Source organism: Sceloporus occidentalis, unplaced genomic scaffold, assembly GCF_023333645.1.
Source record: "Sceloporus occidentalis isolate IW3139 unplaced genomic scaffold, rSceOcc1.0.p SCAF_309, whole genome shotgun sequence".
Taxonomy (NCBI): Eukaryota; Metazoa; Chordata; class Lepidosauria; order Squamata; family Phrynosomatidae; genus Sceloporus; species Sceloporus occidentalis.
Genome location: NW_028317289.1, coordinates 323466 through 348118, shown reverse-complemented (window position 1 = coordinate 348118; position 24653 = coordinate 323466). Strand labels below are relative to the sequence as shown.

The 24653-nt window shown below is 44.3% G+C and overlaps 1 protein-coding gene across 1 annotated transcript in view; it reads right to left on the bottom strand.

Moving 5' to 3' along the window:
- The window catches only part of LOC149274934 (kinesin-like protein KIF13B), an 84701-nt gene extending 71182 nt beyond the window's left edge, over positions 1-13519 (bottom strand). Inside the window, exons 1-2 of the mRNA XM_089505081.1 lie at positions 13363-13519; positions 662-755 (exon numbers count right to left, since the gene is read on the bottom strand). Of these exons, the coding sequence (XP_089361207.1) occupies positions 662-755; positions 13363-13519 (251 nt within the window). The remainder of the gene's footprint in view (positions 1-661; positions 756-13362) is intronic.
- Positions 13520-24653: the final 11134 nt, after the last annotated feature.

Sequence of the window (24653 nt, the reverse complement as noted above, 5' to 3'; positions counted from 1 at the left end):
CCATACACCGAATAAACCGGCACAGGGGCCGTACCCAGCAGAAAAGGTGCCCCTGGTATACATACACTGAAAAAAAAACAACATGGGCAGCATGCATGGCATACATACACTGCAAATGTACTGCATTGTTAGGTTCTGCTTATTCTTAATCCAGAGTGCTGGGTTGATTTCTTGTCCCCAATATGCATGAATACTAAATAATCAGCATTCAGATAACACACATGTGATTGCTGCGTCTCCCATAGATTTCACCAATAGCAGCTTAGCTCTCACTGACTAGCGCAGCTCTACTGAGCATGTGCAGGAAGTGTACTGACGAATGCTTCCTGCTTCCAGTAGCTGCCCCTGGGGGCGGAGTTACATGAGACAGACGTGTCATTTTCTAACACCAATAACTAAAGAATGCCTGGCCCGATTTTCACGCAGTAAAAAGCGCTGGAATACGTGCAAAATGTATTTTAATATGCATTTAAGCATAAAACTACAACTGGTGTGGACTTTTAAATTGTCTTATGTTATTTTTTGCAGATTTCAATAAATATTTGTGCGTTATTTGTAACGTGAAGGCAGAATGTTGTCTCTTTTTAACGACACTTTAACCACTAACCGATCTCCTAAAGCCTGGCGGTAACGAAGGCTGAAACTAGAAGAGCTCACTTACCTGGCATCCCCTTTGCTCAGGTTGGTATTTGCGGGGTAGAGGACAATTTGATTGTTTTCGACATCCACAACACATTTTGTATGAAGGTCCACCTCTGCAGAAAAGAAAAAAAGGAAAAAAACATTAAAAAAACCTGAAAAATCAGTCAATAGACATGATACATGTTTACAGCAGCAGCTCGCGTGTGTCATGTAAAAGATTTCAGCAATTCAAGGAATTACAGCGGCTTCTCTGTAAACTGAACCACAGACTTGTCCAGTTTGTGCCGTGACGCAATCAGATTTAAAGCACCAACCCCCAGCACAGGATCTGGCTGAGAGTAATGGGGAGGAATAACCGTGCAGATCCTGAGAACTAACACGTTGAAATAAAAGACAGAACGACCACACGGGGTACCTGCAGAGAATAAGTAAAGAAAATTAAAACGGTATGACTGCTTATGTGTTTTTACTTCTCACATAATTAAGAACATTATTAAGAGCTATGGTTCCTGCGGCTCACCCAATAGCTATCCTGCATAGCTATCCTGGTGCCAAAAGGGTTAATGTGACTAGTGGTCTGTGGTCCTATTCCAGCCCTGTTGACATTCTGATATCTTGGGATCGTTCTTGACATTTTGGGGTCATTCCCACATAGCCTTTTATAGCTACGGCAGCCAAGACCTGGGATTTTCCCCTTGGGGGTCTTATCTACCCCACTCCCGGCGGCGGTGCCTGCGAGGAGGTCATCTGGGCGGGTGCCGTCTGCCTCTCCCTTCTGATGATGAGAGCCGGTTATAAACGTGTAACATTGTATCAGCTGGTATATTCTATAATGCCAACAGTATAATACTATCAATTAAAAGAGGGGCTTATTAGCTAAACTGCGAGTGGTGACGTATTTCACCTTGTACTGTATTTTGCTTAAATATCTTTTTTCCCCCCTGTGGGACTGCCCCATTTAATTCAGCAATTCCCTATGGGATTCCTTATTACACTGGCACTAAAATGGTTAACCATCCCGTGCGGAAAGGGAGCCGGACTCATGGAAGGGGTTAATTTTTCTGGCAGACTAGATGGGCCTGATAGAATCTGACCACAGATAAGACCCGTGTCTCAATTTAGACAGGGATAGAGAGGAGTAAGGTCAAAGGCAGCAGACGGACGGTTGGCGTTATCACACGCCGGCGGTTTAATTTTGTCAGCGTTTCACCCAATATGGAACCGTAGTACAGAATGTTAGCGCTTAGATAAAAAAAAAGATCAAAGCTTTATCCTTATGGGAGATGCTTGAGGCTCCGTTATCTAAGGGGCTACTCGGGAGACTCATGAGGGTCTCGGCATATGAGATTTCCAATACACGTTCCAGCACAGAGTCCGGAAGACCCAAATACCTAAACGATAAGCTCCGCGAACTATTCTCGGATAACACTTTCACAGCCCTGCTTTGTCTAAGACGCACGGAAGAGACTTACAGCGGAACCCCCCCCATATTTAATTACTGGTATCAGATTAGGAAGAACGTATCAAGAATATCGCTGTTAGGTAGGCAGCTGGAACCGCGGCTGCCGTCTCAAACTCAATGAGTGCCGTATTTACTGGGAGCGTCTGGGAAACAGCACAACCGGCGATCATTTAGGAAACAAAGGACAAAGATCACCTCTACCTGTAGAAAGAACGTAAAGCTACCTGCTACAATCTCCCCATATTAACTATACATTATACAGGGCCAGCCAAGCCCTTCCCGCAGGAGATGCTCACTGGGGGCGAGATAGCCTGCAAACTCCTTGTTTAGTGAATACACCCCTGGGCAGAGGGGGCCTTCCTACAAACTGATCAGCGAATACATACCTATCATTGGATACATTGCTTGGCTTTCGAAGCCCCCTCTCTGCAATGGATGGGGGGGTGAGCTTTGATGCAGAAGACACTCAATCTGGTACATTATATTCAAGATCCAATAAATACGGTAATTCATTTTATTTTGGGTTGTTTTTTTTTGCCGGGAACACGTCATGTGACACAAAGTCCATCACTTCCTCCAGAAACCTATTAGGTTTCTAAAACTTTTGTGTTGTTTATGTGATTAAAACGCTAGCTGAAAGTTAGTGGAACTGCCTCTTTAACAAAAGGACTATGGGAAGAAGACAGAGGGCCGGTGTTGGCCTCCAGCTTTCCTCGATTTTTATATCCTAGTCGTCAGATGTTTAACGGAGAAGAAAAAATGGGCAAGCTGACCATAAGGAGTCCCTGCCAATATGGATGGTGTCCATCAAGGGCCAGACAGATACTCAGTGCTGCCCCCTAATGCTTAGGTCAAAAGGGTGCAAGAATGGGGCCTGTGGAACCTTCCTCCTACCAGGCTGCCAAGGGCTTAAACTGAGTTTCTGCCAAGATAGTACCGGGGCATGTTCAGAACTGCCAAATATTCACTTTATTGCGAAGTTATTTAAGCTATGATACAGAATTTACAGCAGCCCAATAAGTTATTGACTCATTTTGGCGCATTCTAAACATTTTACCCCCCCCCCCCCCCCACGTTCACTTCAGAGTGGTTCATGAAGACAGGTATGTTCACCCCTGGCAGAGACGGGGTTAAGGGCCGCGTTGTGATTAAGTGTCACAGGACGTGCTGGCGGGGACGGTCTTTAGTCATTTAGCTCACTTTGTTAAACCAAAAACCCCAAGTCATCGGCATGCGTTGGTTTCACGCAGGAAGCCGTGCCCTGGAGCCTCGCCAGCTTCACGCCGGTCACGGGGAGAATCAGAAAGACGGAAAAATCATGAGTTCCACGAGCACAGGATGGGAAAACATGGACACCGAACGGCGGGCCCTACGATGATAATACTTCACACTGCGCTGGGATCCATGCAGTAACCAGAGCGTTGGGGCAAGTTCAGCCTCATCATGCCTTCTAAACTACCCCAATAGGGCTGGCTACCAATAAGGAGGGCACGGCTACCTATCTCAGCGTCACACAGTCTGCCCCCCACTGTGATCATATACAAGACTCCCAGCTGGTGCTTTTTGCTCTCAGTATGTTATGGTTGAAATCCCTGCTTGAAAGCAGGTGACTTAATAAACGAGAAGTTAAAGTTTCCATGAGGGCCGGTATTAGAACACATTCACCACTTAGAATCTTTGAGATGAGTTATTAAAGGGTTAATATTTTAAGTGCCACAGGGTCAGCTCATTTTAAAAGTTCCCGGGTATGTACATGGGGATAATCAACAACTCTAGACACGGGGGAGTCTCGCAGCTCGGGAAAACGGTACGTTTCTTACTTTTGGGTATCAGGCACTGATTTTGTGGTTTTGTAGCTCATAGAACACACACCTAGCAATCATTAACAACCCACAGCACATCAGGATAGCCTCAAAACGCACGCTGCTACACGAGAAACAAATACCCCCACCTGCTTGAAAACCCACAACTCTTCCTGGATCGTGTAGTTATGTCTGACTGAGCAAACAGCAGATTTCCTGTCTGTAACCCTATTCCTGCTCCTGCCTCATGTAGTTAGGTCTGGCCAGTTACATGGCTTTTCCTGCTCCTGCCTCATGTAGTTAGGTCTGGCCAGTTACATGGCTTTTCCTGCTCCTGCCTCATGTAGTTAGGTCTGGCCAGTTACATGGCTTTTCCTGCTCCTGCCTCATGTAGTTAGGTCTGGCCAGTTACATGGCTTTACCTGCTCCGGGCTCATGTAGTTAGGTCTAGCCAGTTACATGGCTTTACCTGCTCCGGGCTCATGTAGTTAGGTCTAGCCAGTTACATGGCTTTTCCTGCTCCTGGCTCATTTAGTTAGGTCTAGGCTGACACAGAGTTCTGTCTGATCCAGGCTTATGTAGTTAGGTCTAGCCAGGTGCAGCGCAGACTTCCTTCTGCCTGTAGACCTTCTACTCCTGGCTCGTGTAGTTAGGTCTGACTAGATATCAAGCAGAGATTTTCAACTGCCTGTCGACCTTCTTCCCGCTCCTGGCTCGTGTAGTTAGGTCTGGCCAGGTACAGGTGCAGCAAATAAACCTATAATACAACCAGAAAGCTAAATAAATCTATTTGGGGAAATCGAACTTTACTATTCCCAGTCTCATAACCGACGTGACAAGAAAAAAAAAAATCTATAAAAAAAAAAAAAAAAAAAGAAAATGTAAAAAATGTTTACTTATCCCAGCTACGAAATGACATTATATACATCATTACACGGTAATACCGCATATTCATCACGCTATACGGTCAGTTAGAAGATATACTATATGTCACTCTCTAAAATTCTCCAAAAACATCAACAATTACAAAAATCCTGTTAATAAGTTACATCCCGTAACAATTCCGTTCTCCAATCTTACTAAAACCTGTGTTAAGCCAGACCACAATAACACCAAAGATTTATTTAGCTCTTTACTGTTGAACCCTATCACATAGTCCTAGGACTGTCCTCTAATTAAAAAAAAATAGCCAAAATATTTATTAATTTTAATAATTAGTGACCTTTCAAACTGCTCATTTTAAGATATTTTTTAACTCTAATAATTTTACCCTCTAGCTACGTACCCCCAACCCCCTGGTTATTAAACATCTTTTTCGTCCTTTCCATCAAACATTTGTCTCCAAATCCGCTCTCCTGTCAATTAATTCCAATCGGTGCATTTAACGTAAGAAATTTCCTTACCGCAAGAGGAATTTATTAATGACCGAGGGTTTTTATACTAAAGAGAGAACTCCCGGAGCGTTTGCCTTCTGGTTTCCTGTAAACACTTCTATTAAAGGGCTGGAAAGGTACGTTCTCGTTATTCCTGGGATCACATGAATGAACACGAACCCCGACGGCTGTCACCTGCCGTAACCTTAAACACGGCCGTCCAAAAGTCAACCAACACAAAACTACGTATTGTTAATGTATAATACAGGGAGATCCATCAGCAGCCTGCTATTGGCACGTGGGGCAGGTAATTACCCCCCTGATCCTTACTTTTAAAGGGACAGGCTGAGAATGTATATTAAAGTACCCTGAGAGTTGTGTTAAGTATGCATTATGCAGGGCAAGCCCCGACCTTCAGGGAAGAGAGGCTTTTCATGATGCAGGGAGCTATCACATGCACTTTAATGGCTATAACTCACTCAAGATTTCCAGGGCTGGGGGGGGGCTTAACAAGACACCCCCCACACCAAACACACACATTCAATATACCCGATTAGCTTGTTCTTAAAACTGGACTATAGATGGGAGGGGGGGGGGGGGGGGGTCTGCAGCTTCTCCTTAAGAGAGTGATTTATTTTGTATTACAATGCATATTAAAAGTGCTTACGATGGTAGGGGTGCGTGGAGCGGCCGTGCTTGGTAACCAATCAGCGCACAGGACGCCAATATCTATCACTAATCAGCATCAAAGGCGTGCAGTTATAAGAGACTCCTAATCCCGGATTATTATGCTCCGTGGCACGGAGTTATGGCCGGGCTTTACTTTTAGTCATTAAAGTGACATCTCATGCGCCTCTAATAGAGACTTTAAAGAACCAGGAGTGAAGCTGCAACCCTTCCGGCACCAACCGAAACCACCGTGTCTCCGATGACATCATCAGGAAGTCGGAGCACACCTGCCGCAGACTCGTGGAAAAAGCCTACACCTTGTGCTATTAAAGGCAAATGTACAGAAATAGCCGCTAAACGGGTTTTTTTCATATCTTCGCCCATACGGGGGGGCAGGAAAAACCCTAATAAGAAACATAGAACCTGCCGGCAGATCGGCCCCATTCGGCCCCCGTCTAGTCGCCCGTTTCTCCTGCTGTAAAGACTCAAACCTTAATCAGTCGTTGGTCTCGTCTCGTCTTCAGGAGCCGTATGTCTATCCCATGCATGTTTAATACCCTCACTGTATTACCCTCTGCCACTTCTGCTGGGAGGCTGTTCCACTCATCTACCACTTTCTCCATCTAAGCCTCTAACCCTCAATTTAGAGATTACAACCTCTTGTTAAAACATTTATTCTTTACTATAACTTACTCTGCGAAGAAATAAAAACAAAGGCAAGGTATACGCTAAAGCAGATACAATATATATATAATACATATTTCATTTAATTGAATTTTCATTAATTAACCAACTGCTTTCACCTGTATTTTGGTTCTGGATTTTCTCGCAGAGATGGGAAGCCTGATCCCAAATACCTCTTTAGGGATATTCCCAATAAGCACATTTCTTAATGTTTGCAGAAATGTAGCTTTTTACAAACACCTAATAAACGTGAGCCGATCCAGAAGAGTAACGCGATCGCAACGCGCCTTTCCCTTCCTCTGTAACAAGTAACACGGATACAACGTCTCAGATAACGGAACGCGCCCCGAGTCACAACAAATTAGCGAGCGCATGGAAGATCAAAGTCATCATGTTAATTGGGTCGCTTTCTATTTCAAGATCGAGCTGAAGTTCCATCTCTTCCATCTCTCCAAAATATTTAAAGCCGCAACACCTGGGACATAGGACAGCAACATATAGGACAGCAACATATAGGACAGCAGTAGAGTTGGGGGGGCTGTTATAATTCTTAGGAATACATGGAAAAAAGGCATGTTCTTTTATCACATCAGACGCTGCTTTTAGATCTAAAGGAGTGAATTAAACGGCGTCGGCACAGAGTCTGCCCTTTACAAGCATGAAGCAAGGATAAAGCCAGCTATTAAAAGTCCATTCGCTTGCCACATTAAACAAAACACGGCAAAGGGCGGGGAAGTTCTGATCTTTCGGGATGATCAACAAAAAAAGTGATTCTCAGTTCTTTAATTTTCAAAGTGGTTTTGCTGATCAAAGACGTCCCCCTAATCCTGCCTTAAAGACGTCCCCGGCTACATGTCACAGACAGGCCGCTCCGCGAACATGGAATGTGGCCGAACGACTAAAGGTTCAAATCGCAGAGGGCATCGTATAGAAATGTAAGGCGATTTGCATAATTACACCTCCTCATTAAGTTACTCCTCCCCTTTTGGCAGAAGCCATGGCAGAACGGTGGGAATCGCAGTCTCCAGCGAGAGTGTAATCCTTCTCGTGACATCATCTTAATGTATACACTCCATAGAATAGCCGGAGTAGACTCGGTGACCGAGTGACACGTGAATAGGGCTGCAACTAACGATTATTTTCATAATCGATTAGTTGGCCGATTATTTTTTCGATTAATCGATTAATCAGATAAAAAAAATGAATGTACATTTTTCATTTATTTAAAATAATGTAATAAACAAATTATATTAAATACAAACAGCATAATAAAAAAACTTTGATAAAATGCATTTCTTGCCTTTATTTCGCAACCAGCCCCCCCCAATTTATGCACGTTTGAGCCCAGGCTTGCCACGCTGCCTCCCAGACATGCCACGCTGCCTCCCACATATGCCACTGTGCCTGATACACCTTATACCCCGATACACCACTCCATCCTCCCCAGACATGCCACACTGCCTCCCAGACATGACACACTGCCCTCCCCACATATGCCACTCTACTCTACCCCCAGATAAGCCACTCCACTCTACCCCCAGATATGCCACTGTGGCCCCAGATCTGCCTTATACACCCTGATACACCACTCCGTCCTCCCCAGACATGCCACACTGCCCTCCCCACATATGCCTTATATACCGTATATGCCTTATACCCCCAGATATGTCACTCCGTCCTCCCCAGATATGCCTTATACCCCCCAGATACCTCATAGTCCCCTCATAGAGTCACAGACCATACTTTTATAAATAAGTACTGGGTTAATCTTCACTGCCCCCAGGATTTAGATTCCCCTTAGTTTGCCCCCCTTTATCTCTAACTGCACCTTAAGTTAACTTTAATAAATTAATAAAATTAACCCTCAGTCCTCATCATTAAATTAACCCTAAACACCCCATTAACCATAACTGCCCCTAAATTAACCCTAAAGACCCCATCAACCACAGCATCCCCTAAATTAACCCTAAAGACCCCATGAACCACAACAGCCCCTAAATTAATCCTAAACATACCATTAACCAAAACTGCCTCAAATTAACCCCAAACACCCCATTAACCACAGCTGCTCCTAAATTAACCCTAAACACACCATTAACCATAGCTGCCCCTAAATTAACCCTAAACACCCTATTAACCATAGCTGCCCCTAAATTAACCCTAAACACCCTATTAACCATAACTGTCCCTAAATTAACCCTAAACACCCCATTAACCATAACTGCTCCTAAATGAACCCTAAACACCCCATTAATCATAACAGCCCCTAAATTAACTCCCACCTCCCCTAACTTTCAGTAGCCCAAATATTAATGTTATACTTACAGTTAGATGAGTGTCACAGCCATGTGGTTCGGGCCTTCTGGGAGAAGGAAGGGGGCGGGGCCAGTTGTCACAGTGATTACAGGGAGGGGCTGGTAAGTAGGAGCTGCTGCTGTGAGTCACTAAAACGGATTATATAATGAGGGGTATTTTTCATTTAATAATTGATAAAAATCGATTCAACTAATCGATAATGAAATTCGTTGGCAACGATTTTCATTATCGATTATTATCGATTTTATCGATTAGTTGTTGCAGCCCTACACGTGAATGGTCAGTGTTTGCCACCCGAATCTCAGGGACTTTACCCCAATCTCAGAGTAAATGGGCAGCTTCTCAGCGTCACACAGTCTGGTACTGACCGTCATATTCTACTCTGATTTAATGTCATCGGAGAATCCTGGTTGGTGCACGTCTCATGTTATATCACAGCTGAAACCCCTGCTTGAATACAGGTGATCTGTATCTTTACCTCATGACAAGTCATGGTGACCCTCCGCAATGGAATCTTTGTGATGGGCTATTAAAGGGTTAAGAATACACCAAGTCTGTATATGACAGAGGCTACTCACAGAGCACTTTAATACTCTTTATTCATGCATTCCAGCTGGGGTGTCGGGGACAGTAAACGTTCCCTTTAAACTTTGTATCGGCTGACAATTACTTCCTGTGCAGTAACTCACCATCACTACTCACCTCTCATCACACCTCCTCCTCACCCATCCCGCTCCTATATGAGAAAGCATGCCCAGCACCAACAACATGAAAAACGGCATCCATTGCATTATTATCTGGCAGCCCAACTAACTACACCTTCTTTGGCCGAGACTATCTTAAATCCTTTGTATGTGTCCAGAAACCACACGCGTGTGCTAGACGTGGCACTCCACAAGGTCCTAATCACGCAGTATAAACAACAGTACTGCAAGGTCACCGAGTTTCAGATGCCATTTAGATAAATTCTCCCTGCGCTGTTCTGTTCTTCATAACGTTTCCACTTTGTTATGGTGCAGCTTGATGTAATAGCCCAAGGAATGCGTTGTCCCTGCCAAAAAATACTCGTATACCAGTGGCAGAGCGTGGCACCGTAAACTCGGCAGGCGGTGCATATATAACATTATATATATATATATATATATATATATATATATTACACTCAATGGTTCAATAACTGTCAAAGTGTCTCCTTGCAGAAGAAAACCCAATTTTACAGAAATAAAGAATCTGCCGGCCCCATCCGGCCCCCGTCTAGTATGCCGTGTTCTCCTGCTGTAAAGACCCAAACCTCAGTCGTTGGTCTTGTCTTACATTCCGGAGCCGTATGTCTGTCCCATGCATAAATACCCTCACTGTATTACCATCTACCACTTCTGCTGGGAGGCTGTTCCAAATATCCACTACCTTCTTAGTTGAGTAAAAAATCTTGCAAAAATAATACATTTATTTCCACCCGTTATCCAACAGCAAGAAAGCATGAGTGGTATATTGGAAGTTTCAGGATAGGGGAGAGTGCAGGAGATAAGTAGGCTACAGGCAGAACTCAGCTTCAGCCACCACGGTTCTCAAATAGCTTTTAACGGAGACGGCTCAGAGTCATGGGGGCTGTGTTTCTGCTGCAAATTAGACAGGTATTAAAGGGTTAAGCTGGCCTGGTCATGGTAATAGTCAGGTATAACCACAACGAGGTGTCCCTTTAAAGTTACATGGTGTCCCTTCCGCGAAAGCATGGGGGGGGGGCCATGTGATGTACCCACCGCCAATCAGCTCTAGCGCTAGCTCAGCGAAAACTGCAGGGGGGTCCGTTAAGACTAATTTCAATGGTAGCGCTTTCCTGCCACTGATTGGCTGCCTCGAGCAGTAAGAAGCGAACCGGGGGACATTTAATTTGCAGCCTTCTAGCTACCGTTGGACCCCGATCCAAATCACACATGAGACAGTCCAGAGGCATTCGGTGGCAGAAGCTGACAGGGATTAATAATCATTGGCTGGGAATGATGGGAATGGTGAAGATTCAGCAGGAAAGTCAGGTTTCCGCTTCACCTCCCAAGCGTAAAACGACGGGCTTAGAAGAGCTGCTGCAGATAGCCCCGAAACGCGTTTCCCCCTCCGCTCTCTCCCCATATTCCGCGTTACGCCCCGCGGTCTCTGCCCCCGCTAGAGATTCAGACAGCCGGAGATTATAAGAAATGTCTCGGTGAAGCAGCAGCTGCCATGCTGGACTTCCCCAAACAAACAGGGACTTCCACGGGACTTCTCCTTCTCAAGGAGACAGGCCCTCACATTAAAGGGGCAGAACGTTAAAGATCGTACCCTCCACGGGGTAACTAACAACGACACGGGCGATTCACGGCCACAGGATAAGAAAAAAATAAAGAACGCCTGAGATCCTTTAGATTGTTAGCTCACCTGACGGGCCCTCTTTAGCTCAACATTCTTGTTGAATTTGTTGGTGCTTCATAAATAAAAGGCGCTAATAAATAATAATATATAATCAGGTGGCACTGCCCCTTTAAGAGGCTCGGCTAAGAGATCTTTACCACGTTACTGTCGCTTTAATGGATAAACCGATTGCAGATGTCAGCCTGTGGTTAGTAGTTCAGTCCTGCCGGCCTCAAGGGAGTGTGTAAAAGTTGCTTTGAAGCGGTAATAAGAGGCAATCACCATCGCCGAAGCTCACAGATTAACTGCTAGACGTCAGGGACGCGGTCCCCGAGAATCTAATGTTTCCTAAGACACTCCGGGAGACCCTTAAATTACCCCACGGAGCGTCTCAGATTCAGGAGCCGTACGTCTATCCCGTGCATGTTTAAATTCCCTCGCTGTTTTAGCCTCTACCGCTTCTGCTGGGAGGCTGTTCCACTTACCTACCACCCTTAGTAAAGAAATATTACATTTTGCCAAGCTTGTCACCCCAGTGTTTACGGCACAGGCGGAAAAAAGAAAGCATGAGAGCGGCGTATAAGTGCTTCACTGGATGGGCACGGAGGTCCCTTCTTCAGACACGGTTAAAGAAACAAAGTTGACAGCAAACCGTAAAACAAAGTATTCTGATCACAGGGTACCTGTCGCAGCACTAGTACTCGCAGGTCACGTGACACTCAGTAACCCGATCTGCAAGCTGAGAGTAACTTATGACTTGTGGCCCAGTGCAGGACACAAGGAGAATGGTGCGGGCCTTTACACCGAGCACCCACCTCACCGGCCGCAGGGGGGGTCACTGCACCCGCTCTGTACTCGGGCGACAGGCTGAGAGGGTCCCGGTATCAGTAAATGTGGGGGAATTGCAGCAAGAATCAACATGAACAACACCAGAGGAAGCACAAAACACTACATGATTGGCACAATTTAACTGCAGTCCCCCCAGGCTCTGCCCCCCCCGTCCGTCACTCTCTTTACTCTGGGGGATCTGTCCCTCACCGTCACTCACTCACTTTACTCTGGGGGATCTGTCCCTCACCGTCACTCACTCACTTTACTCTGGGGGATCTGTCCCTCACCGTCACTCTCTATACTCTGGGGGATCTGTCCCTCACCGTCACTCACTCTCTTTACTCTGGGGGATCTGTCCCTCACCGTCACTCTCTATACTCTGGGGGATCTGTCCCTCACCGTCACTCTCTTTATTCTGGGGGGACCTGTCCCTCACCGTCACTCTCTATACTCTGGGGGGGATCTTTTCCTCACCGTCACTCTTTATTCTGGGGGGATCTGTCCCTCACCGTCGCCCACTTTACTCTGGGGGATCTGTCCCTCACCGTCGCTCACTTTACTCTGGGGGGATCTGTCCCTCACCGTCACTCTCTTTACTCTGGGGGGGGGGATCTGTCCCTCACCGTCACTCTCTTTATTCTGGGGGGATCTGTCCCTCACCGTCACTCTCTTTATTCTGGGGGGATCTGTCCCTCACCGTCACTCTCTTTATTCTGGGGGGATCTGTCCCTCACCGTCACTCACTTTACTCTGGGGGGTCTGTCCCTCACCGTCACTCACTTTACTCTGGGGGATCTGTCCCTCACCGTCACTCACTTTACTCTGTGGGGATCTGTCCCTCACCGTCACTCACTTTACTCTGTGGGGATCTGTCCCTCACCGTCACTCACTTTACTCTGGGGGATCTGTCCCTCACCGTCACTCACTTTACTCTGTGGGGATCTGTCCCTCACCTTCACTCTCTGTACTCCTGAGCTATGCCCCCCCCACTGTCACTCTCTGTACTCCTTGGCTATGCCCCCCCCCTGTCACTCTCTGTACTCCTTGGCTATGCCCCCCCCCACTGTCACTCTCTGTACTCCTTGGCTATGCCCCCCCCCACTGTCACTCTCGTTACTCCTGAGCTCTGTCCCCCCGTCACTCATTGTACTTCCGGGCTTTGTCCCCTTGTCACTGATTCCTCATTCTCCCGGCTTACCTCTCCTGTTCATCGGCCGGATCCGGACGGCCACCTTCACCGTGGAGTCGCTCATCCTCCACTCTGGGAGCTCCCTAGAGCTAAGCGGACCTCGCCGGCTTCCGTCTGGGAGAGGTGGGAGGAGGGGGCGGGGAAAGCGCGGGGCGTGTGGCGTCATGACGTCTCCGTATGGGGCGGGCGGCCTCACGTGTGGGAATGTATGAGTGACTGTTACCATGGAGACAGAATCCCTCGCCTCTCTCGGCTGCAGTAAGTGAATGAAGCATTTTATTAAATAAATCCCGCCAAACGGTTCTATTCCTGGACCCTTCAATATATCATCTTATTAAATATATTATTTTTTTCTTTTGTATAGCGCCATCGTATTCCGTTGCGCTGGCTTAGTTTTTTACCCCAGGTGTAGTTTTTGCCCCAGGCAGCTGCATATAAGCCATTTGTTATCTGGGCCTAACCTGCAAGATAATCTCACCAACAATGGCCACCTCCAGAGTCTTGGGGCTAAAGTATACTTCAGGCCCTGAGTCCCCACTCAAGGCGGCCCGCCAAAGCCCTCAGGGCTTCAGCCCCCTCATCCCACCCTGTATCACCGTTGACTTAAGCCTCTTAAATCCCCTAGGCCGTGCCTTAAACCCCTAAATAACTAACTCTATTTAACTTTTAAACTGTAACCGTTGGTTTATATAGCTCCACCATATTCCATAGCAATGTACAAAGGGCTAAACTAGACATAACATTACAATTCGAGCATAGAGAAACAATAGGGGACGAGGAACCTGCTCAAACAGTATGAAGAAGAGACTGCTGAGGTCCCAAAAGCTCCCCCCTATGTTGGCGTAATAAAAGGTAACCAGCACCCAGAATAGCACATAACAATGAGTCTTGCTGTCAGGACTAGTGTCCAGGCTGATTAAAGATGGTTGGTAATGGATGGATGGTTATATATCGCCATCACACTCCACAGCGCTGTACCACTTAGAAAAAAATATTAATTGACCCATATAATTATTGTTTATTGGTTTTTATATCGCCATCATACTCCACAGCGCTGTGCCACGTAGAAAAAATATTAATTGACCCATATAATTATTGTTGTTTTTTATATCGCCATCATACTCCACAGCGCTGTACCACGTAGAAATAATATTCATTGACCCATATAATAATTATTTTTATTGTTTTATATATCGCCATCATATTCTGCAATGCTGCACAATGGATAACATGTTAAGCAAATGAGCCTTATTAGATCTTAATCACACTAAAATATAAAAAAATAAATACATTTAAGGGATTTTTTTGGCTTCCATAGTAATGACCAATCAGTGCCTTTTTTGTGTCACATGCATTTAAACGTGCATGGGATAGACATAGGGCTCCTAAATGTAAGACGAGACCAACGACTGATTAAGGTTTGAGTCTTTATGGCAGGAGAAACCGGCGACTAGACGGGGGCCGAATGGGGCCGATCTGCCGGCAGATTCCAGGTTCCTGTGATGGAAATTATATAATGTTTATATATTTTTTACAATAAGTATTGGATTTAGTTTCTTCTCACCCGCTGGATTTTAATGTGTTAAATACAGGACCGCTCTCTGGTCACCTGGTACATGTGCTAAATATTAACATTTTACAACTAACAGCCTCCATATGGCCAAAGAATCAGGTTGGGGGGGGCCTCTTATCAGGGAAGCCCCACATAGGAGGACTGGGGGGGGGGCATTCTAGTTCCTCTACAGAGTTTTGTTAATATAATTAAGTCTATAAATGCCATAGGGGATGACGGCCATGCTTATGGGGTATAAATAATAATAATAAAAAAAAGGTAGACGGCAGATTAGGTTTATAGTAGCTGGCAAAACAGGTGCCATCAGTTACATTGTTAGTGTTTTTTATGTTGCATTGCTGGACAGCGGGTTGGGGGAAACCGTGCTTCCTTTTTGTAGTAATTTTGTATTTTTATTATATATATATATATATATATATATATATATATATATATATATATATATAAAATATGAGCCAATTATGTATGTGTGTATATATGTATATATTGCATTACTACTCACACAGGTATTCAGAATAGCTATGACAAATAAGATGACGCGTAGAGTTAACAATATATATTTAAATATGTATTTGCCATGTAAGTATTTTCATAGGGAAACAAACAACTGAGTCATAGTTGAACAAGCATATTGTAAAAATACCAACAAAAAGGTTTTAAGGAACAATATAGCCCCTAGTAAAGAAGGGGTTAAACAATCCAGTATGTGATTTTTTTTTTTTTTGTTTTTACAAGCAGAATGACCCTACTTGTCAAAAAACGCTGAAAAATAAGTTGGCGGAATTAGGATCCAAAGGACTAGTTTGGATGGCCCTCGCTCAAGCCGTTTTCTAACAAGTGTTATTTTGCTGTCATTTGCTGTAAATTACCGTGAAATTACAGGAAATGTGCCAAATCTGGCTGTGAAAACGACATATCACAATCCAGTTAACTCTTCTGCGCCTCTCACAAAATGTACTTTCATTTGCCTCCCAACTAATGGTCGAAATGACAGCTCACGGAATAATTCAATACTATACAGAAATGGGAAGCTCTACTCTTTACAGTAATGCTTTAACTATACCTCCAAAATTTAGTCCCTTTGGGATTACTTGTGCCCCTCTTTCCTCCCGTGATGCCCCTCTTTTCTAGGAGGTCAGAATGTTTGCTGGGTATGAGGGTATTGCAGGGTTCTACAGCCCTAAAAGCCCCGATAATGTGTATAGAAACAGCAGAAAATGGGTTTATAAATGAAACGGGCTAAATAGAATGCATTATTTTGTTTGTTGGGTTGTTTGGGGGGCTAAAAGGCCACATTTGGCACATGTACCATATAAATCAATAGCCAGATTTGGCAATATGTGTTCAGCAACATCTCCTGAGTACAGTCATACCCCCCATGCATGGGTTTGTCGGGTTGTTTGGGAGGTAAAACGCCACATTTAGGAAGTGCACATTTTTTAACTTGGAACTTTTACATCTGGTCATTCTGCCCCCATGTCCTAATAGGACCATCTTTGAAGCCGGCTAATTCAATTTACCCCATCAAACCATATATTTTTGAAAACTAGACACCCCAAGGTATTTCAAATGCTAGTATTTTAACCCTTTCCATGCATGAGATTCTACCACCAGCCTTTGCCACACTTTGTGTTAGTATTTTTTTTTGTATTTTTTTTTACACAAATTGTACTTTGGGTATAAATTTATAGCTCCAGGTATACGTCACTATCAAACAACACCCTAATATGTGTTCAGGAACATCTCCCGAGTTCAGTCATACCCCACATGTATGGGTTTGTCTGGTGTTTGGGGTTAGAATGCCACATTTTGGAAGTGCACTCCCCCCCCATTTCGGTCAGTCTGTGCCTATGCCCTATCTTTGAGCCCGGCCACTCCAATTTACCCCATCTAACCATTCATTTTTTTTAAATTAGACACCCCTTGGGTATTTGAAATGCTTTTATTTAAATCTTTCCACGTCAGGATTTTTGGGAAGATACAGCGCTAATTTTAGCACTTGCTCATAATAATAAACTTTATTTTTTTATTTTATTTATTTTACTCTTTTTTGACTTTTTTTTTTACATTTGGCTGGAACTGGATAGTTCCTCTAAAGCATAATAATTTTTAAATGTTACCATGTTTTTTTTAAGCTTTTTCTTTTTTTCCTTTTTTTTTAATTTTTAAAATAGTGATTAGAAAGCTGGGCTCCATTGACTTGTATGGTTGTATGCAGTACCTGTATTCAACCTGCAAGTGGAGCCAGAGTTCTCTAGAGGGTCTGGAGACTTTTTCAACTTTATTATTTTTTTTCTCGGGCCGCCGCCTTCTTGCGGATGGCGAAGACTGCGTGCAGCTGCGGCTGTGACCGCTCTCCGGAGCGGTCACAGCCAGCCCTGGGGTAAGTGTTTGGTGTCGCTGGATGCCTCCTGATCGAGGCATTCCAGCGACACCATTGAAGTTTAGATACCACTCCGGGCTTAGCTTACCCAGTGGGGCTTACATGTTCAGTTTCTCTTCTGTTGATATATTAACCCCTGGTGGGGCAGGTGGAAGTGAAGGGAAGTACTAAAATCCAAATCCCCCGCAGCGCTACAGGGGACCTGGATCCTCTCTGGCAGCCGGTGGGGGAATGTGCGATGCACGCAGACATCCTCCGCTTCTCCCCTCCACTTCCGCTGGGGCTTCTGTTACTGAACGCCGGCGTCCCGTGACCTTCCGGTGCTCCATCATGGAAGCCCCAACGGAAGTGGAGGGGAGAAGCGGAGGATGTCTCCGTGCATCGCATGGACCCCCACCGGCTGACAGAGAGGAGAATCCAGGTCTCCTGCAGCGCTGCGGGGGATCTGGATTCTAGTGTTATAATCCTATCCTATCTCCTAAACTCTTTTAAAACAGGTGTCCGCCACCATATATTGGTGTCCTCTAACCACACCCTATAAAACAAAGCGGTGACTATTTGGGCATTTGTGATTACTGGGTCCAGCCCCCCTACTTCACCACAGTGCCAGTTTTGCCACAAAACAGTTTGTCAGCGCCAACTTGGTCCTCAAACAGCTTCTGTGTGCCATTTTAGCCCCCAAACAGCTTGCCTGTGCCATTGTAGCCTCCTATCAGACTGATCCAGCATGCAGGAAAAGGATGAGATGTCACTTTCATGCTGGATCAGACATTCTACAGATAGAGAGTGTGAGAGATCATCTGATCCGAAGACCTCTACGCTACCCCAGCCTCCAACTGCAGGTGTTCCCCACAGCTAGCAGCTTTTACAGGTGTCCCCGTAGAGAGGCTGGCCTGGTCTCACCCCTGAGACCAAGATTGTTACACCCCTGGCTGGGATTTATTGTTTAATCCATGAATCTCCAAATCAATCGTTTTCAACCAAATCCCAGTTATCTAGGTATATTTTCCCCTTGCCAGGGTTTTGAGATAACAGCTACCAGATGTCCCACAATGAAGCTTCATGTCTCACTCTTAAAAATAGCTTCCATAATGCCCCTTTTAAGAATGGCTAGCCTTTATCATTATATACAGTAATCTACACTTAGATAAAGCAATGGCTGAATCCAGATTAAAATGACACAAATTATTGTCCCCATAGTGTCAAGCAGTGATGTCATTTGACGGAGTAAACCTGTGGATAGTAGTGAGAAACTAAGAAAAGGTGCAGAAACAAATTATTCTTATTTTACGGTAGGTTCGCCGATTAGTTACTATGTTATACCCCTGTCTCTAAATGACAAGTTTAACCCTTAATCTAAAACAACATCTCCTTCTAGTGGCCAAATTGCAGACTGACCAATATTGTTGCAAAGTTTGTTTTTCAGAAACAGAGACTTAGACTCTAACGGCGAATCGGACCCCCGTCTAGTCTGCCTGTTTTCCTGCTGTAAAGACTCAGACCTTGATCAGTCATTCGATAATGAAAATCATTGCCAACGAATTTTGTTATCGATTAGTTGAATCGATTTTATTTAATATAACATGAGGGTTTTTTCAGAGCAAATGCAATGAAAAATACCCTGCGTCTTATAACCCGACCTCAAACAGAGGTAGGATAATAACACTAAGATCCAGATCCCCCTCAGCGCTGCAGGGGACCCGGATCCTCCTCTCTGACAGCCGGCACGCGTCAGTGCGATGCCCACAGACATCCTCCGCTACTGTCCTCCCCTTCCACCAGGGCTTCTATGATGGAGCACCAGCATGTCATTACCTTCCGGTGCTCCACCATAGAAGCCCCGGCGGAAGTACCGGCCAGCAGCGGTGCCGGCACTTCCACTGGGGCTTCTATGATTGAGCACCAGTGTCACATGACTGAGTGGCATATCTGGGGGTTATAAGGCATATCGGGGGCACAGTTTCATATAGGGGGTATAAGGCATATTGGGGGGGCAGAGTGGCACATAAGGGGTATAAGGCATATTTGGGAGGCAGAGGGGCATATCTGGGGTTTAAGGCATATCTGGGGGGTAGAGTGGCATATAGAGGGTATAATTCATATTTAGGGGGACAGAGTGTCCTATCTGGGGGTTATAAGGCATATAGTGGGCACAGTTTCATATAGGGGGTATAAGGCATATTTGCGGGGCAGAGTGGCATATAAGGGGTATAAGGCATATCTGGGGCACAGTGGCATATAGGGGGTATAAGGCATATTTGGGGGGCAGTGTGGTGTATCTGGAGGTTATAAGGCATATAGGGGATATAAGGCATATCTGGGGAGAGCGGAGTGGCATATCTTGGGAAATAAGGCATATCTGGGGAGGGCGGAGTGGCATACATGGGGGTTATAAGGCATATCTATGAAGCAATGTGGCAAGCCCAGGCTCACATGTGCATAACGGGGGGGGCAGTTTGGGAAATAAAAACAAGAAATGCATTTTTCTCTAAGTTTTGACCAACTAATTAATTAGGAAAATAATCGTTAGTTGCAGCCCTAGTCTCGTCTTAGATTCAGGAGCCATTTGCCTATCCAATGTGTGTTTAGGTCAATGAATATTTCTTCTAAATGATATTCAATGTAATATTCTAGATACAATTGGAGCAATTCTTCTTTACTCACGGCCCATATCCCCTTCTTGAAAGGAGGTTAGCTGGGAAATGGGGGAAGCGCTAACCATCCAACTATCATATGTATAAATGAGAAACAGCCATTAGCTAGAAAACTTCAATGAAGACAATTTTTATTTACCGAAATATTAAGTGAATGATGAATCTCAAAAACTTTATGCTCTTAGATGTTACTCCTTGTTCCTTACCGAGGGGTCCCTGTCCACAAGCACAGGTAATACTTGCTTTCCGGAATCATATAGATAAGATGGACCTTCTGTTTCAGGGGTCTGGTATCTGACATGAACATGTTATTATTATTATTATTATTATCCTTTATTTATATAGCGCCAACAGTTTACGCAGCGCTTAATACAATACATAAATTCAAGGGATATGACAAGACAAGAATTGACAGACTAAGACAAACCGATACATTTGGTGGAGAGAACATGTCATTAGATGCTCCCTCGCCACACTTCATGTTAGCTTCATTTTGATTGCAGATATAATAAATATTTATGTATTCATATAATTTTTTAGTGATTATATATGTCTAACTATATACCCTTTCCTAGTTTTTATTATCCGTTTTCACTTTCTTGTTTGTTTTTTTGCCTTTCCATTCTTCGTGTTCATCACTAGGTGTCACTATTGGGTCACTTTTCACAAGGGTGAACTTTTACCATCGATCCTGGCATCGCGATAAAAATACGCTTTAAAAAACGTTGCTGTTTCCTTTTTTTGAAATGGTTATAGTTTTTGCCCCATAATTTAATGTTTTCAGGCAGCTGCATATCAGTCATTTGTATGAGTTTTCGCTCTGTTAGAACACACCGACTCCTTATCATACCACATGTGGTAAACAATAAAATGGCTCGGTGTTAATTACTCAGCAGACTATCTGACTAATGAAAGTCTGTGAAGGAAATGACTTTATCAGCATAGTCGTAAAGAGGCAGCTCAGTGTGGTGTTTGAGCCAGGAAAGTGACTCAAAGTATCACATGACTGACAGCAATGTGTTGATTAGGCACAGAGCTTCTTATTGTTTATGGGCCAGTTACAATGGAGATATTTGATGTCCCCAACCCACCCATGGTAGTAGTGGTGCTCCAGGGAGCCTGATCATTGAATAATGGGCCCATTACAAGGTCCGGAACCGATCTATTTATGCTATTGAGGCCGTAGACTCAATTGAAAGGCGCTGTGTGTGTGCCGATTATAACGCCGTATCCCAGCACTCTGTTTCTTAAAGGCGGACATTTTTTATTTTAGTGTACCGGAGATCCGAGGGCGTGATGGAGAGATGGAAACATGCATTGAATAGGCATTTAGAACACAAAGTCATAATCTAAAACTATTGGGCCAGAGGCTTAGATAGAATATAAGGAGGTTTTACTTTACTGAGAGGGTGGTAGGTGAGTTGAGAGTTAATGGAGTTTTTTGGGGGTTTTCAGTTGGCTGCCCTGTTTAAGGGCACTCACCAAGACAGGTCAACAAGAAATTTTTCATGCAATCCGGCAAACTTTGGCTGTACATATCCGAGAAGCATCGCAGGTGACTCCCCAACACTGAATATTACTCTTACTTTTGTACATTGTAACAGCGTGTTTCTCTTAGTGAACATCCGTGAATACTCAGAAATATACAGTGGAAAAAAACAGCTTCCCTCTGTTTTGAACATTTATTGGCAGAAGACACAAAATAAAAAACACAGATACTAAACTCCCACTTAGATCCCCGCGACACACGGCGTAACAACCGAGACACCGCGTGCCTTGTGCTTGCGTGTATTGGGAGTTCAGTTTTTTTTAAAAATCTTTTGGTTAAGAAGTTCAGCAATACTTTTAACCCATTGTGGGAAATTGTAGTCTCAATAATTCAAACACAATTGTGCCAAGCTCAGATAAGACAGATTTGTGATTTATTCTTCCATCGTACCTAGACATGTAGTTCACCGAGAGCCTGGACTCAGTGTTACGTACACTGTGTAACCAAACGTACGTGGACACCTGACCATCACACCTATGTGAGCTTGTTGGACATTCTATTCCAAAACCATGGGCATTAGGATGGAGTTTCCCCTAATTTATGGCTATAACAGCTTCCACTCTTCTGGGAAGGCTTTCCACAACATTTTGGGGAGTTTCTGTGGGATTTTTGCCCATTCATCCAGTAGAGCGTTTGTGAGGTCAGACGCTGATGTTGGACGAGACGCCCGTCTCGCAATCTCCATTCCAGTTCATGTCAAAGGTGTTGGATGGGGTTGAGGTCGGGGCTCTGTGCGGCCGGTCAAGTTCTTCCCCCCCAAACTCATCCAACCATGGCTTTATGGAGCTTGCTCTGTGTCTTCACCAAACTGTCCCCACAAAGTCGGAAGCACAATAGTTTAAAATGTCTTGGTGCTGAAGCATTAAGATTATTCTTCGCTGGAACTAAGGGTCCCAAACTCTAAAACACAGCCCCAGACCAGTATCCCTCCTCCACCAAACTTTACAATAGACACTATGTATTCTGTAGGTAGCGTTCTCATGGAATCCATCAAACCGAGATTCATCCTTCAGACTTCCAGATGATGAAGCGTGATTCATCACTACAGAGAACACGTTTCCACCGCTCCAAAGCCCATTGGCGGCGACTTTACCTCATCCTGGCTGAGCTGGCGTTCCTTGATGTTTCTGCTTATAATGATAGTGCTTACAGGGGGCCGGGGTAGATCTAGCAGGGCAGAAATTTCACAAGCTGCCACGTTTAAAGTCACTGAGCTTTTTACTAGGAACCCATTCTACTGCCAATGGCTGCCTCTGTGCTTGATTAATACATCCCTTATTAATGGGTATTTTAAAGCAGTCCAGATATTTCACATCACCCTTTAAAGAAGTGACCTCATCACCTTACCCCAGCAACTATAGGTTAAACCTAATTTAAAAGCACATTTTAACAGCCTGGGGCTATCACTCAGCTACAATCTAAGCCGTTGTGACTCCATGTAGCCATCATCCATTTAGATAAAACATTAACATAAAAAAAGAAATATTCCCCAAATAATATCACCAATGACGTAACACATTTTGTACATAGGTACTATATGAACATCAACATAACAGCGCTAAGCCTCTTATAGTGGCCCTATAAATGGTCTACATAAGGTAGTAATCGTGTAAGGTTTGGCCGTAACCATTATCTGTCCAGCCCTTACCGTTTATAAATCAAATGCCTGGCTCTTGGCTTCTGCCCCAGTCGGTATAACATTAGGTGCAGGTTCTCTTCATCTACAGAAATGAAGCAACCACAGATAAAACCAGAGCTACCAAATGACTTTTTTTTTTATTTGTGCCATCGCTGCAGCCTGTTCCAGCTCCATAAGATCCACAAGTAAATAAATTGCCCTATATAGACCTCCAGACATTAGACCACGAGGGTCTTCTCTTTATCAAGGGCCTTAGGGATAAACTCTTTGACTGTGTTGGACCTATTTCGTCCCATACCGTCCAATCCCAAGGGATTTATTTATTACTTATCTGAGTTCAGTCCTTGTGGTTCTACTTACTGTTACAACTTCTCGACAGGTCTTTTCTAAGCAGATGAAATGAATAATAAACACATAAACGTGTATAATTTACCTAAATAGGGTAAAAAAGGCTAAAAAATAATAAGTTACACATACTAGAAGTGTTAGGAAGGGGGACACCTTGTGGCTAGAATAGATTACTACATTTATACAATAAACTAGAAGGAAATCCCATAAATCAGTTATTTTTATTGTTCCAGACACTCCTCATTTTACATGGTTGCCGCTTGGAGTGATTCACATCATTCCTCTGTTATTGTAGACAGGCTCTGCAAAATACCCAGCTCTTCTATGTATCTGACTTCCTGACGTAATGTCGATACGCTGCAGATCTCGTACTGTTCGGCAGACAGCATATGCCTTAAACCGTAAGAATGGCTGGAACCTTTGAGGGTGTCTTCTACAAAGTGCGGCTTCTACAGAAAGAAGTTCATGCGCGGTTATCCTGGGCTGTCAGGTACTGGAATGCGTTTATGTCAGTTCATTGTTCCTCATAATAATTCCCATTTTTGGAATTCCTGGGACCAACTTGGTCCTGTTTTGTTCAAAGTCCTGATCATCTTCTTTCTCACAAAGAGGAAGTCTCCGGTTCTGCAGGAGAACATAGAGCCTTTGGACAAACCCTTCAGCTGGCACTAAAGTGGTAAAAAGAGAGACATTTAAGAGTTAGATGCACCTTGAAGAGGGGGCCTCATGGACAAAAATAGCACTGTATATATATATATATATATATATATATATATATATATATACTGTATACAGTAACATAACCCCCAGCACTGTATACAGTAACATAACCCCCCAGCACTGTATACAGTAACATAACCCCCCAGCACTGTATACAGTAACATAACCCCCCCAGCGCTGTATACTGTAACATAACCCCCCAGCGCTGTATACAGCAATATAACCCCCAGCACTGTATACAGTAATATAACCCCATCGCTGTATACAGTAATATAACCCCCCCAGCGCTGTATACAGTAATATAACCCCATCGCTGTATACAGTAATATAACCCCCCAGCGCTGTATACAGTAATGTAACCCCCCAGCGCTGTATACAGTAATATAACCCCCCAGCGCTGTATACAGTAATATAACCCCCCAGCGCTGTATACA